The following is a 13,673-nucleotide window of genomic DNA, read 5'->3' as shown; positions in this document are numbered from 1 at the left end:
ATTTTAACGAAGCAACCGCTGTTTTGTCTGCCCTTAATTACCTTTGGGCGTTGAGAATTTGCCAACAGGCGAAAAGCAAAGTGAAACTTTTCATCAACTGGGTTTACTGCATTTCCGTTCTCTCTCTGACCATCGTGATTATAATATTCATCGAATTCGTTCAACTGCGCGATGAACAATCCGTGCAATCAAACGAGCCTTCGTACAATACAAAAGGCACCATGCACCTGTTTTTGATCGTAGTTTATGTCATCATGATTACGTGGATAGTGGTACTGGGTTGGTGTTCCTCGAAGGTGAGAAAATAATTTGTTAACATTAACACTGGAACTACCAAAGGGGTTAAATTGACTTGTTTCAAATGTCTTATTTTAATTTATTTTTATCGAGGTATTTTTGCTGGAATGTACCTACAGGGTGTCCGCGCTAAAGTGTGACAGGCGTTTTATTTTGTAACTATTGATGACACGAAAAATTGTTTATATGAAAATTGCACGGTACAATGGGGCCTATGTTTTGGCGTAAACGAAAATTTATTTGCATTATTAGTTTAAAAGATATGATGGTCAAGTTTCGTTTTATAAATGGAACTATATATTTTTTTTTCAGATCATGTGATAGTGCTTTTCAAGACGAATTCATTAAGCTAATACACACCCGATTTTAATTAGTTTTCAAGATACAGTAAAAGCTGGATATATGCAACAAACATTGGGACCCAGACGTTGCGTATATCCAGCCGAGGTGTCGATTCTGGGCATTTAATGTTTCATATATCCAGCCGAGGTGTCGATTCTGGGCATTTAATGTTGCATATATCCAGTCGAGGTGTCGATTCTGCGTCTGTACACATCGTTTGTATTCAGCCGCGATACCTATTCTACGTTCGTACACATCATTTAGGCAGCCGAGGTGTCAATTCTATGTTGTTTATACTATTATTATTGTTTATTTATTCTATTATCATTCTGTTATTACTGTTAGCTTGTAAATTACTTTAATTTTCAATAGGATGAAACTGTCCGGTTTCATGGAAATCACAGGCTGTTCCTAACATCATAAAGCACCTAATTTGCAATCAGTAGTTCAGCAGCCTATTCAGAATAAATAAATACATAAATGAATATAATTCAAACTATATCGTGTTTGGTATCATTTTAATCAAAAAAAATCTCACAAATGCGTTAGTAAAAGTTTCATTAAGAAAAAGTTAAAAATAAAAAAGTTTTATCGTTGAATTAGTATTAGTCACATCGATATAACGGTTCGGATCGTATTACACGGTTTCCTCGTCGAACGGCTCGGTTTGCCTAGGGGGATCCCCCCCAAGTGGAGGGGATAGTGATGTTGCACTTATCCAAGCATTCTTTTGTTGCATTTATCCAGGTTTTACTGTACACGGCTTCCTCGTCGAGCGTCTCGTTTCGCTTAGACTCTAAGCCTTAGGGGGACCCCCCCAAGTGGAGAGGATAGCGATGTTGCATATATCCAGCTTTTACTGTATACAAACGTTTACAAATTTCCTGATTTTCAGTGGATACGTCTCGGTTTCAGTAGCAAGTGGTAAAAGAGGCCCTATTGTTGCGATTTCTTATTCTTTGGGTCTGCCGTTCCTAGCGTAGACCCCCGCTGTGGCACTATTGTCGAGATAAAGAATGGATATATATATTAAATTGTTTCATCCCGTATTTATTTAATTTTCTGTATTATTTTCAACTTAAAAATTAGTGTGCACCAATCGTCGGTAGTTCTAGTGTTAAAGTTTGTAGATGTAAAACGTCAAAAAAAAAAGTTTACTTTTAGGATGTGTTGGTGTTTAAAAAACAAGTTTCCAAGGTAGACGAAAAATTCGATAAATTATCATCGCCTTTTAACTATCAGAGTATGTTTACTCGGGTTTTGATAAACGGAACTGTTTGGCTCTTCAGCTCGTTCATATTATGCGGAATGTATTTGAAAGTCATACTGGAATATAAAACAGGAATAATCGTTCCATTTGCCATCGTTATCTATCTTTACGCAAATACCGTTGGATCTGTCGTCCTTTTCGACTTCAAGACAGGTGTATTGTACGTCAAATCCGAATGAAACAAAATTCTTTGATAAATAAATATTTTTATGAATTATAGTTGGTTAGGGGTGAGATTCAAACAGACCAGCAAACTTCTAAGTTCGATATTCATGAAAGACCATCGAATAGAACAAGACATTGATTCGATCAGTAAATCAACTCAAAATCATCAATTTGAATATTTTTCCTCTCGCTCGAAAATTTTTCCCGAGAATCGAGTTTCCGATTTCAAATACAAACCACGGTCCACCAAAATGATGTTTCAACAGATCAGGTAAATTAATGAATGTATTAATAACAATTTGTCGGAAATAAAGGATCCATTTGCTATAATTTCAAGATTGCTGCATCTAGAGCTGTGTTGCACAGCTAAACTATTGAGCAAAGTGTACGATATGCAATTGTTGCTCTATGCGGTTCTATTGCTAATGCACCTCGCTGCGAGTTTATACTATATGTACATAGATATTCACAATTCGGTAAACTCGTTCAAACTGAAGTTCAATTTAATCACGGTAGTAACCGTGGATAGAGTTGTTAATTTCATTAAACTTTGCGTAGTGAGCTATGACTGCGAGCACACGATGAAACAGGTGCGTATAGTGCAACATTATAATGATAAAAAAATAGATTCATTTAATTTAAACTTTAGGCAAGCAAAATGGTAAAAGTCGTCCACGAGTTTTCCTTATACGAAACAGATGTAGAATTGAACGAAGAGGTGAGAAAAATTCTATCATTATTGACAGGGCCGGCCCTGAGATTTCGGGGGTCGGAGGGGGCCCCCTCAAATAAAATTTACAAAATTAACATTAAAGCTTGTATAACTAATCGATTAATATTCAAGTAAACTTTACTCTTCTTGCATTCTTAGCAGGGCCGGTCCTGAGATTTCGGGGCTCGGATGGGGACCCCTCAAATAAAATTTATAAAATTAACATTAAAGCTTGTATAACTAATCGATTAATATTCAAGTAAACTTTACTCTTCTTGCATTCTTAGCAGGGCCAGCCCTGAGATTTCAGGGGTCGGAGGGGGCCCCCTCAAATAAAATTTATAAAATTAACATTAAAGCTTGTATAACTAATCGATTAATATTCAAGTAAACTTTACTCTTCTTGCATTCTTAGCAGGGCCGGCCCTGAGATTTCGGGGGTCGGAGGGGGCCCCCTCAAATAAAATTTATAAAATTAACATTAAAGCTTGTATAACTAATCGATTAATATTCAAGTAAACATTACTCTTCTTGCATTCTTAGCAGGGCCGGCCCTGGGCCTAGGCAGACTAGGCGGCCGCCTAGGGTCCCCCAAGGTCCAGGGCCCCCATAAGACGATTTTGCGTCTAAGAATGCAAGAAGAATATTAATCGATTTAAATGCAAATTTAAATTAGTTATACAAGCTTTGATGTTAATTTTATAAATTTTATTTGAGGGGGCCCTTTTTCAGACCTCGTCTCGGACCCCCGAAATCTCAGGGTCGGACCTGTTCTTAGACGCAAAATCGTCTTCTGCGGGCCCTGGACCTTGCGGGGCCTTAGGCAGCTGCTCAGTCTGCCTAGGCCCAGGGCCGGCCCTGATTATTGAAGATTCAATTACACTTGAATATACACCTAACTTTTCTATAGATCCTCCAGTTCATTTTGCAATTATCGCACAGTCAACTGGGGCAACCGGAAAGCAATTTTTTTCGATTGAATTTCAGCTTCCTACGAGAGGTTGGTGTTCTTTTCTTTTTGAATAATTCTGTCAAAAGAATATTAATTATCAATCTATGTTATAGTGCGTGACCTTGGTGGCAACATATTTGGTCATCGTAATACAGTTCAGCTTAGACACCGATACCGTCGATGATTCGGTGACTCAAAACAGTACCATTCATTGAAAATAGAATTTAATTATTTTAAAGCAATTGTAATTTAATATAACAAACTAAATAATTAAATGCTGATGTTTTTAATAATTTGTATTCTGTCGCATCAAGCGTAGTTTCCTCCACTATGGCGGTAAGTAGTATAAGTCCGTAATTAACGCGAAGAGACCATTGTATTTTTTTTTTCATTATAATTAATGTCTTAATTCATCAATTTGATTGGTAATCACATGTACTTCTCGACAGTGTACACCGTAAAAACGATTGATCATTAAAAATTCAATTTAACAGCCGATCTATATGATAGTAACAGCAATTTCATTACCGTGATGATATCGATCCAGGTAAACTATATTCATTACTCAACCGTCTATTAATTTCAACGAACGTGACAAGATAATCGTCGTAACCGTAAAGAGCGAACAGTGAAGAGTTGATCTTTAAAGTGTTCCCTTCGAATACAAGTATGTACGAGCCAAAAACGATCGATCGAGCGATTTCACCTCTGCTTCTGATGCAATTAATAACTGGATTAGGCGTGTTTAGCGATTCGAATAATCGTGTAATTAAATTTTTCGAATTTCTCTATTCCGGATGCTATATGGTAATATTCTACTACACGTTCCAGTACGGTATCGAATTATATGATAATTTGTACTTCTTAAACGTGTTCATGCTGAATCGAATATCTATTAAGTATACCCACATGGCTAACGCAATAATAATGGGCAGTTTAATCGCTCTAGGACGACTGAACGCAAAGGTAAAGTTTTTAAAATAAAATTTGACAGGGAACGTGTACAGTAGAGTTGCTCGTCCAGGTTATGTTTATTCGAAAGAGCACGAAACGAGGAGTTTATGGTGCAATTTTTTGGTGACAGTGGTAACGGCTTCAAAAGTTATGGGACTTTGAAATTTTTATATTTTTAAGTGCAAGTGATCACACATGCAATTTTCCCTGAAACTCATCTTAATTGTTAGTAAACATCATCTGATCATCTCAAATTCATGCCTTTGTCACTTTTACACTTAATTTTCACTTCATATTTCGATTTCTCATGTTTTCAAATCATTTACACTTAAAAATATGAAAATTTCAAAGTTCCATAACTTTTGAAAAAATTGCACCATAAACTCCTCGTTTCGTGCTCTTTCGAATAAACAGTCTGGACGAGCAACTCTACCATTCCCTTGTGAGTATCGAGAGCATTTTTCAAGAGTAACATCCACTCCTTTATTCTTTTTTCGAAGAATGTGAAGAATGTAATTGCACTGTTTAACAAGTACGATCAATCTGCGGAGGAGATGGGTTTGCCAAGAGAATATCGTGTAGCCTATCAGTATCAATTATACGCTGTTGCGATCAGCGCACTATTCATTTTGACTAGTGCAGTCACTCAGTATCTGCTGTATTTACCGCCGATGCTGCAACTGTACAAGAAGGCAATCATTATCTTCGTCCTACATTTTCCATTGCTGTTATACAGCGTCTGCGTTATCTCCTTTTGTTTCTGGATCAGGTAGAAATAAAATTTATAATTTAAAGCTTGAAACTTAAATGTATCCAACGTCTTTCAATTACCAGATGCCTCGAATTGAAATTTCAACAATTGAACGATCTACTTCGAAGCCTAGAAGCTGCGAAACCGGATTTACCACAGGAAAAGAGAATCCTGACGATGTTCTACGATTTCAATAATAAAAAATTCAGCTCCCTCGAGAACGAAGACATTAAGAGAGACAAAGGAGACGCCCTCACAATGAGACTAGTAAAGTGAGAATTCAATAAAATTAAATTTTCTAATATTGCTTGATTAATTAATTGTTTAATTGTAAATGCAATTGTTTTTTTTTTTTTTATCAAGACAAGCTCATCTGGAGTTGATCAAGATCGCCGGTGTCGTGAACAGCACGTATGGAGTACAAATTTTGCTGCTGATATTCTCTGCTTTCACCTACCTCGTTACCTCCCTTCACACAAATTACAAAACCTTATGGCTGAGTCCAGACATGGAACAAACCCTACGACTCATTGTACTTCCAACATTCGCGGCCTGTTTCTGCGGGTTAGAAATATTTGCTGTGGGCCACGCTTGCGGTAAAACCAGCACCGAGGTAAAGTGATTTGGTAATTTTAATTAACAACCTGGTTAGATTACAGTTTCCCGGGTAATTGATCTCGACTATTTTATCGAATAAATCAAGGTCGGAGAAGACGATAGGAAGTGTCCCAATGATAAGTTGGTAGTGCTGATAAGTTGGGTTGGGTTAGGTTAGGTTAGGTTAGGTTATTTTTTGGATTTGAAATTATCGAAAAATTTTTGAAAAATTGATTTTTTAAAATGGCCATAACTTTGTAACGCCACGTGATATCGACCTCGGGACACTTCCTATCGTCTTCTCCGACCTTGATTTATCCGATAAAATAGTCGAGATCAATTACCCGGGAAACTGCAATCCAACCGTGGCAAGAAAAAAATAATTTTTTCGGCCATTCGTTGAGATTTTGACCCACTAAACACAATGGCGCAAGAATTTCTTCGATAACTCTTACCGTTTGACAGAAAGTCTAAATGCTATAGCCCCATTCTCAAGATTTTCAATCTTAGATACGGATGGCTAATAAATTGCTAACATATTTTTTTTTATAGAGCGCAAGCACTGGGGATCTTTTCTGCAAGCTTTACCAGACATCTACGAGCAAAGAATTTCGAGCAGAGGTGAACCCTTTGAAAATTCATTAAATATTAAAAAAAATACTAATTTTGAACAAAAAATTGCTTATACAGATTCGAGATTTCACTCTACAAATGGTCCAGAACCCTCTGATGTTCACAGCCTGTGGATTTTTCACAGTGGATCACTCGTTCATCTTAAGCGTACATCAATATTTTTTTAATTAAAATTACTAATTTGTATTGTCATTAATTTTGTTTGCCTTTCAGATAATCGGAGTAGTCATCACGTATCTTGTGATCCTCATTCAAATGGAAGATACGACGACAAAAACATACCGTCGATTGCTTGAGAGAAATCTTACAACTGAAAACGACGCACCTATTGGTTGCAATGATTTTAATATGAATTGTACGATAAAGTACAATTAAAATTCGTAATTGGAATCTTATTTCTGGAGTACTTAAAGTCTCTCCGATATACGCCCCAACAATTTTCCGCCAATTAGAAGGTGGACAGGGATGATGCCTCAATTACACTACACCCCATACGATTCCAGATGGAGGCGTTAGTCCGTGAAATTCGGTAATCTTGAAACTCGATAGTTCGTAATTCCACTTTGACCTGTCCCTAACAGATTCTTAATTTCCGTTAATACCACTGATACGTGCCTTTCAAATATTCAAACACTCAGAAAAATTCTTACAATGCAAAAAGGATCCAAGTTCTTCAAATTTTTAATTTTTACATTGCACAACACCCCCACATTTTATCAAGAAAATCCCTGAAATCATTTTATGTAAAATGTTTAGAGCTTCCTTTTTTTTATACGATTTGTTTGAATTTTATAACAATTGCCATAGTGTCGACACGCGTTTACAAGGCGTATAACATTAATTGGGTATTAAGGGTGCGAACGATGGTGGCCGTCAGGAGCCACCTGCTACCGTGGAACATTCACTGGAGGGGCGAGGAGAATTGATATATTGCACCCAAGGGAAAGTAAGACCAGTTTGGATGGGTGCAAGTACCGTGCCATCCCTAATCCTCTCCCATCTCGTTAACTAAAATTCGTAAGAGACACTTCGGCTTTATTGTCGATTAAATTATTCCAGTCGGTGAGAATTGAATCCGCAGTAACATTGCAATTGAACATTTCATATATCTGCAAAAACCGTTGTTTAACTGTATCCATAAAATTATATTTCAAGCTATTGATAGTGTAATAGACATTTAGATTCCTGATTACTAACAATCTTTCTCAATAATAATTAAATTCTCTTTTTTGAATTATTTAACTATACAAATTGTATAATTGGGAGATTGTTAAGTGTAATACAGATAGCAGGGAACTCGAGCGAAACCGTTTCCTTAACCGAAGCATATGGGATGGATTACCAATAGAGATTTTAGAAAAGTAAACGCAGACAGGCTGTTGCGATTCTAATAATCCTCAAACGTCGTTTATCATGTCGAAACGGATTTGCCCTAACAACAGAGACACTCCTACTTGAGGGTAGCAGTGTTCGAACCCGTCGCATCCTTGCCGAACATATTCCCAGCTATTAAATAGGGCGTGTTACGATATCCACCAGGACAATGTAAAAAAAGAGTATCAACAGAAGGACAAACTATTTTAATATCAAATAATATATACAGATTTATATTGTATTTACAATATGTCGTAACTATTGCTGCTGTTTTCCATATTTTAATTTATTCTTCAATTTCTTTGGATTTATCCCGTACATCTTCAACCTCTCTGGATTCAATGAAGTAATATCACCATTGATATTATTATTTTTAGCGCCTTTTTTCTTTATTTTGCCTAACGTCTTCTTCTTTATCATCTTCTTTTTCATTTTTTCTTTCTTTGGATGTTTGACATTCGATTCATCTGGTTCTTGACCTTGTTCTTTTTGTGGTTTATCCTCAACAATAGGAGTAGATTTTTTGGAATTATTGATTTTACGCTTCTTCTTTGATGGCTGTTCAGACTGTTCTTCCGGTTGCTTTCGCTTCTCTGTTTTTGAACTTTCTTTTGATTCCTTGCTTGTCTTCTGATTTGCATTAACCTTAACTTTCTTTTTACTTTCACTGGATTCTTTGTCATTTACAGATACAGTTTCAGTAATTGATGAATTATTTTGAACTTCTTCTTTCTTCTTCTTCTTCTTTCTTCGACGCTTCTTCGTTTCTGTAGATTCGGCGATATTCTGGTTGTCTATAATTTCTTTTTTATCTGTCTCTTCTTCATCCTCCGGATTACTAAAAAATATTAAATACAAAATATAGCCTGCTGTAAAAAAAGACAAGTGTCTTTCTTTTATTTTCTTACGTGTATAAACTTCGAAGTACTTTTTTCTTCAGTGCCTCATTCCTAGCCTTTTCTTTGTACATTCGAACATCGTTTAACTCCGCATGATCTGGCTTATGTTGTAAAGCTTTCTTTAGTGAACACCATTTATTTAATTCTTTATCGTCGGCTACTAATATCTAGTAAGGAAAAATACATAATTAAAGGATATTAATATTTTGAAAAATAATATGAAACTTACCTCTTCGACACTTAAACCATAATCATTTGGCACAACTTTCCTATACTTAAATCTACACGGTATATCACCAATCATATCTTCATAATCTAAGGAATAATATTTGTCAAAGTATTCTTCGTACGACTGGTATACTTTCGGATCAAATTTTGGCTTTTCTTTAGCTATAAGTTCAGCAAATTTAGATTTCCGTCTACGTTTCCTTTTCTTTGTACCTTCTTCTTCTTCCTTGACACTTTTAGATGGATCATAATCGGCATCCATCTGAAATTATATTGATTGAATTGTAGTTCAACTGAAGTCATTGAAAATAGTGATAAATTAAGTACATTAAAATCTGCATCTTCGCAATGTGGCCCTTCGTATTCTTCTTCGTTATAATAATCCGTATTAGGATCGTAATCGTCCCACGTATTTTCGATCTCCAGTTCTTCGTCGATATCCGGAAATTCAGGTTTAATATTTTCCTCGGTAGCTGCATAATAATCATCGTTGAAAAGCTGTGTCATTTTTCGATCATGCTCAGTTGGGTCAAAATCACCCTCTAAATCTATATCGTTAAACTGTATATCATCGTTCCCTGTAATTTTATTAATAATTTAAGTTTAATTTAAGTAAACTAAATACAAATATAATAAATTTAATATTATTTGCCTGTGATCTCTTTTAATTTCTCTATTTTCTCTTCGATTTCTTTTCTCTTCAATGCTTTTAACTGTTTCAGTTCTTCCTTTTTTCTTAACTTTTCTTCTTCCTTTCTCTTCTTTACTTCCGCTCTCTTCTGCGCTCGACGAGTGTCTTTTCTTCGTAAAGAATTTTCCAAAGTACGCGGATACCTTTTAATGAATTCCTGATCAGGTTCTTCAAATCTAAAATTATATTTATGTTCGAATTCCTCTTGTTCTACAATATTCTTTTCGTCTTCTGATAAATTTTCATCGCTATCGTGAACTATATGTTCATCGTCCACATTTGGACCAGTATACTCGTTATCTAAATACTTATTATTTAGTATATAATCTCTTAGAAATTTTTCATTTGAATCCAAATTAGGATTGGACCAAAAATCGCGCAACGGTTTAAGCACCTTCTGTTCATTTTCATCTATGGCAGTTTCTTGCCCTTTTAACCATTCCTTGTAATCTAGCTCTTCCTAAACAATAAAAATGATATTATCTATTTTGCAGTAAAAAATACAAACAGAAGTTTCTTACTTTTTGTTTTTCACTTTCAGATTTAGTTTTTGGCTTCAATAAATCTGTGTCTTCTTCTTCTTCAACATCGTGCAAGGCATTCTTAAAACTTTCTTTCAACTGCCTTTGTTCTTGCGCATATGTGATTTTGCTACTATGTTCCTCATTCATTTTCAATGTACTTTCATCCTCGCTATCGCTAAATTTTCCTTCTCTTTCTACAATAATATTTCGTTCATAGTCTCTTAAGAAAACAGCTTTCTCCTTCTTTGTTTTGTACTTCTTCTTTTCACTGTATAATTCTTGTGCTTTATTAGTATCATCAAAAAATGTTACATCTTGATTATAAATTTTTGGATCCTTCTGCTTTAAATAAGCTAATGTTTTATAGAAATCTTTATCAAATTGCTGGGTCAATTCCTATAAAAAATAAACATTAAATAGTAATGTACATAAAACTTTTCTAGGCATACAAAATTATGATTTACATTTTCTTCCTCTTCCTCTTCAGATGAGCTCTCAGTATCAGAATCCTCATCTGATGTTCCACTTCCACTAACGTTTCCATATTTTGTTTTTACTGAAATATAAATACTGTTATTTATAAATGCTCATTGCATAAAGTTACTAATAAATGTGCTTTTGTTGTAAAGGTACTTACATTTATTAAATTCTTCTTTCTGTCTCCAATTGTTGTAATTTTTAGCATAATCCGTGTTGATCTTCAATTCTTCATCAGAATCGGATTTATCACCATTAAATAAAGTAGGCATGGTATCAACAAATCATTTAACAATCAAACACATGCTGTATGCAAAGACAGTTCTTAAATTTTTAATTAGTTTAACAATTATAATAGTACTATAATTGCTAAACAATATTATTGTTCTGCTACAAATAAAAATATCTTATTTTTATGGAATAAAAATTTGTTTATTCTTGCTGTAATGTTATGGAGTTGCAGAATAAAATATGAAGGTTATGTTTCAGCAAAAGGTTATGTTACAAGTCAAAACCACATGGAGCTTGCTGTATACATATATATACATATACATATATCTTGTATAGGAAAGAAAATACAAATAACTTCTTAAATTACTTTTATTTGAAAAATACTGTACATAAAACGTTAAATGTTAAACGTTCGATGCATATTTTGTACGCAGGTGCTCTCTAAAATACATAAGTAATTATTTACAGGTATATAAATTATTTTGTTTGCCAGTTAATACAGACTAAAATAGAATATCTCCATTTTATTGTGTATATGTGCATAATACAAATGGAATATTTGACCAATATTACAATCACAAAAGTAGCAAAAGTCTGCAAAATATGGACAAAAGACAGAAATACAAATAATGCATTTTATCAAAAATGTTACAAGTGAAACACATTGTTTCCAGTCTTTGAGATAGGTAATCATGTCACATATTTACAAACTTGCTCATAAGGTAACTTTTTAACAACAGTATCGTTCTCCTTCAACTTTACATCAATGCAATAGTTTTCTATATGGACTTTATGCACTACACCTTTCATACCCTTGTATTTTCCCCAAAGAATTATAATATCCTTGCCAATAGCAGGTATTACGGTCTCTAAATATTCCTGATCTATCTTTATAACATGATTTTCGACTTCTTCAGGTGACTTTAATTTTACTTTCCCCACGAAATTGGAATTTTCAATAGACTCAATTATTCCTTTTGCTTTATAATATCTTTCTCCAAGAGTCTTTGTGATTACTTTCACCATTAAGTTCTCTCTTAACCAACCTTCTTCATTGCTATCATCTGGATCATGTTTAGATTTATGTTTATCAGTCTTTTTAAGTGAACTTTCTTCCTCATTTTCACTTAACTGTTCACATTTTATATTAGAAACAGAAATTGCTTCGCTACTGGTAGAACCCATATCTGTAACTTTTTCCTGTTTCACAGAACTAAGAAGTAACTTTGGTTTCTTATTTATTTTCAGTTCAAGAACCAAAGGGGTATCATTTTCAGGACGTGTCAACGGCTCCTTATAAGCCTCATTTTGTACATTGGTTTCTTGTTGACCCTTTTCCACTTGTTTTTCTATGAACTCCATCATCCTTTCTTCATCATCTTTATCCATCTTCTGTTTCTTTGCTTTTTTCTCTTGAGCTGCTAGTGTTTCTGGATCCCTGTCTATGTAAGTTACATACCAGCCTAAAAATAAAAACAAAATTTTAGTAAATAACAATACAAACTATATCATTACTTATAAAAATCATAAATGTAAATTGCCTTTCTCTGTTTCATCAACAACACATTGTCCAGTACGTCCAAGCCATTTAACAAATCCAGTTAAAGTGACCCAAATTGTAGCATTCATGTGTACATGTCCTCTATCTGAGATATATTCTTGATAAACACGATTAGCAGGTACACGTCTGGTACCAAATTGTCTCTTTAATAAATTTAAATAACCATGAGAAAATTCCCTTGAAAACTGATCCATATAACGTGATGCATTGTCAGCAAATAACAATAATTGGCGATGGTGAGATTCTGACATTGTGTGACACTTGAATCCATTTTCATCTCTGCACTGTTTCTGACACATCTGACAATACCATCTTAATTTCTGCAAACCTTTTGCCTTAATTTTGTTTGCAATGTACTTTGGTGTTCCTACTTCGTGTTTACCCATTGTTTAAATCACTGTGGAATTAAAAATTAATGAATGAAGATTCTTTACTCAAAACTATTTTAGTCAGTGCTTCATGTAGGTTATACGTCATTAAAATCTTTTGACAAATTTAACGTTTTGTCATTTAATTACGTATAAGTCCTTATTATATTTATACACTGGTATTGTGCATAATGAGAAGCTGTGCATTACACTAATAAAATGAAAATTCTATTAGATTTAGTGCACTATTTTTTTTATCGTGTGCATAAAGATCAGTGACTACAGATAGTAGAATACTAGACATGCATGATACCGTCTTGGGGTGTCAGGGAACCCGAAGCACGAATACATTGTGGCCTCTGGGGTGTCAGGGACCCCGAAGCACGAATACATTGTGGCCTCTGGGGTGTCAAGGACCCCGAAGCACGAATACATTATGGCATCTGGGGTGTCAGGGACCCCGAAGCCTTTGCGCTTTATATATATAAGATAAGATAACTGAGAAACGAAATTAAGTCAATTAAATAAATAGCTGAGAAAAGAAATTACGAGCATTAAATAAATAACTCAGAAATGAAATTGGGTAAATTAAATAATAACACAGTTGCTTTTTTCAAATGATTTATTTACTAAAGTGCATGAAGTAA

The 13,673-nt window shown here is 34.6% G+C and overlaps 3 protein-coding genes across 3 annotated transcripts; 1 reads left to right on the top strand and 2 right to left on the bottom strand.

The window, feature by feature from the left end:
- The first annotated feature begins 4,278 nt into the window (after positions 1–4,278).
- LOC117600212 (uncharacterized) lies at positions 4,279–7,709 on the top strand. The gene is made up of 7 exons (XM_034315303.2): positions 4,279–4,704; positions 5,193–5,461; positions 5,527–5,715; positions 5,807–6,056; positions 6,593–6,661; positions 6,731–6,820; positions 6,887–7,709. The coding sequence occupies exons 1-7, from the start codon at positions 4,408–4,410 to the stop codon at positions 7,046–7,048; spliced, it is 1,326 nt and encodes a 441-aa protein (XP_034171194.2). The 5' UTR covers positions 4,279–4,407; the 3' UTR covers positions 7,049–7,709.
- A 596-nt stretch (positions 7,710–8,305) lies between these two features.
- On the bottom strand, positions 8,306–11,341 carry LOC117600204 (protein KRI1 homolog). Its single transcript, XM_034315292.2, has 8 exons — positions 11,027–11,341; positions 10,854–10,945; positions 10,387–10,785; positions 9,827–10,325; positions 9,502–9,752; positions 9,176–9,436; positions 8,956–9,113; positions 8,306–8,885 (listed from the first exon to the last, which is right to left on the bottom strand). Exons 1-8 carry the CDS (start codon positions 11,136–11,138, stop codon positions 8,306–8,308), a joined length of 2,352 nt encoding a protein of 783 aa, XP_034171183.1. The 5' UTR covers positions 11,139–11,341.
- A 159-nt stretch (positions 11,342–11,500) lies between these two features.
- On the bottom strand, positions 11,501–13,327 carry kin17 (kin17 DNA and RNA binding protein). The gene is made up of 2 exons (XM_034316744.2): positions 12,639–13,327; positions 11,501–12,560 (listed from the first exon to the last, which is right to left on the bottom strand). Exons 1-2 carry the CDS (start codon positions 13,042–13,044, stop codon positions 11,788–11,790), a joined length of 1,179 nt encoding a protein of 392 aa, XP_034172635.2. The 5' UTR covers positions 13,045–13,327; the 3' UTR covers positions 11,501–11,787.
- Between the last annotated feature and the right edge of the window lie 346 nt (positions 13,328–13,673).

The sequence above is a fragment of the Osmia lignaria genome, chromosome 9, assembly GCF_051020975.1.
Source record: "Osmia lignaria lignaria isolate PbOS001 chromosome 9, iyOsmLign1, whole genome shotgun sequence".
NCBI lineage: Eukaryota > Metazoa > Arthropoda > Insecta > Hymenoptera > Megachilidae > Osmia > Osmia lignaria.
Note: the sequence above shows the minus strand (reverse complement) of the source record. Positions and strands in the feature narration are given on the sequence as shown.

Coding starts and splice junctions, on each gene's coding strand:
- LOC117600204 (XM_034315292.2), bottom strand. CDS start 11,138: ATGCCTACTTTATTTAATGGTGATAAATCCGATTCTGATGAAGAATTG. Junction 10,326..10,386: donor CTGAAAGTGAAAAACAAAAA/GTAAGAAACTTC, acceptor TTTATTGTTTAG/GAAGAGCTAGATTACAAGGA. Junction 9,114..9,175: donor ATGGTTTAAGTGTCGAAGAG/GTAAGTTTCATA, acceptor TTTCCTTACTAG/ATATTAGTAGCCGACGATAA.
- LOC117600212 (XM_034315303.2), top strand. CDS start 4,408: ATGTACGAGCCAAAAACGATCGATCGAGCGATTTCACCTCTGCTTCTG. Junction 5,716..5,806: donor CTCACAATGAGACTAGTAAA/GTGAGAATTCAA, acceptor TTTTTTATCAAG/ACAAGCTCATCTGGAGTTGA. Junction 6,057..6,592: donor GCGGTAAAACCAGCACCGAG/GTAAAGTGATTT, acceptor TTTTTTTTATAG/AGCGCAAGCACTGGGGATCT.
- kin17 (XM_034316744.2), bottom strand. CDS start 13,044: ATGGGTAAACACGAAGTAGGAACACCAAAGTACATTGCAAACAAAATT. Junction 12,561..12,638: donor TGTTGATGAAACAGAGAAAG/GCAATTTACATT, acceptor TTTTATTTTTAG/GCTGGTATGTAACTTACATA.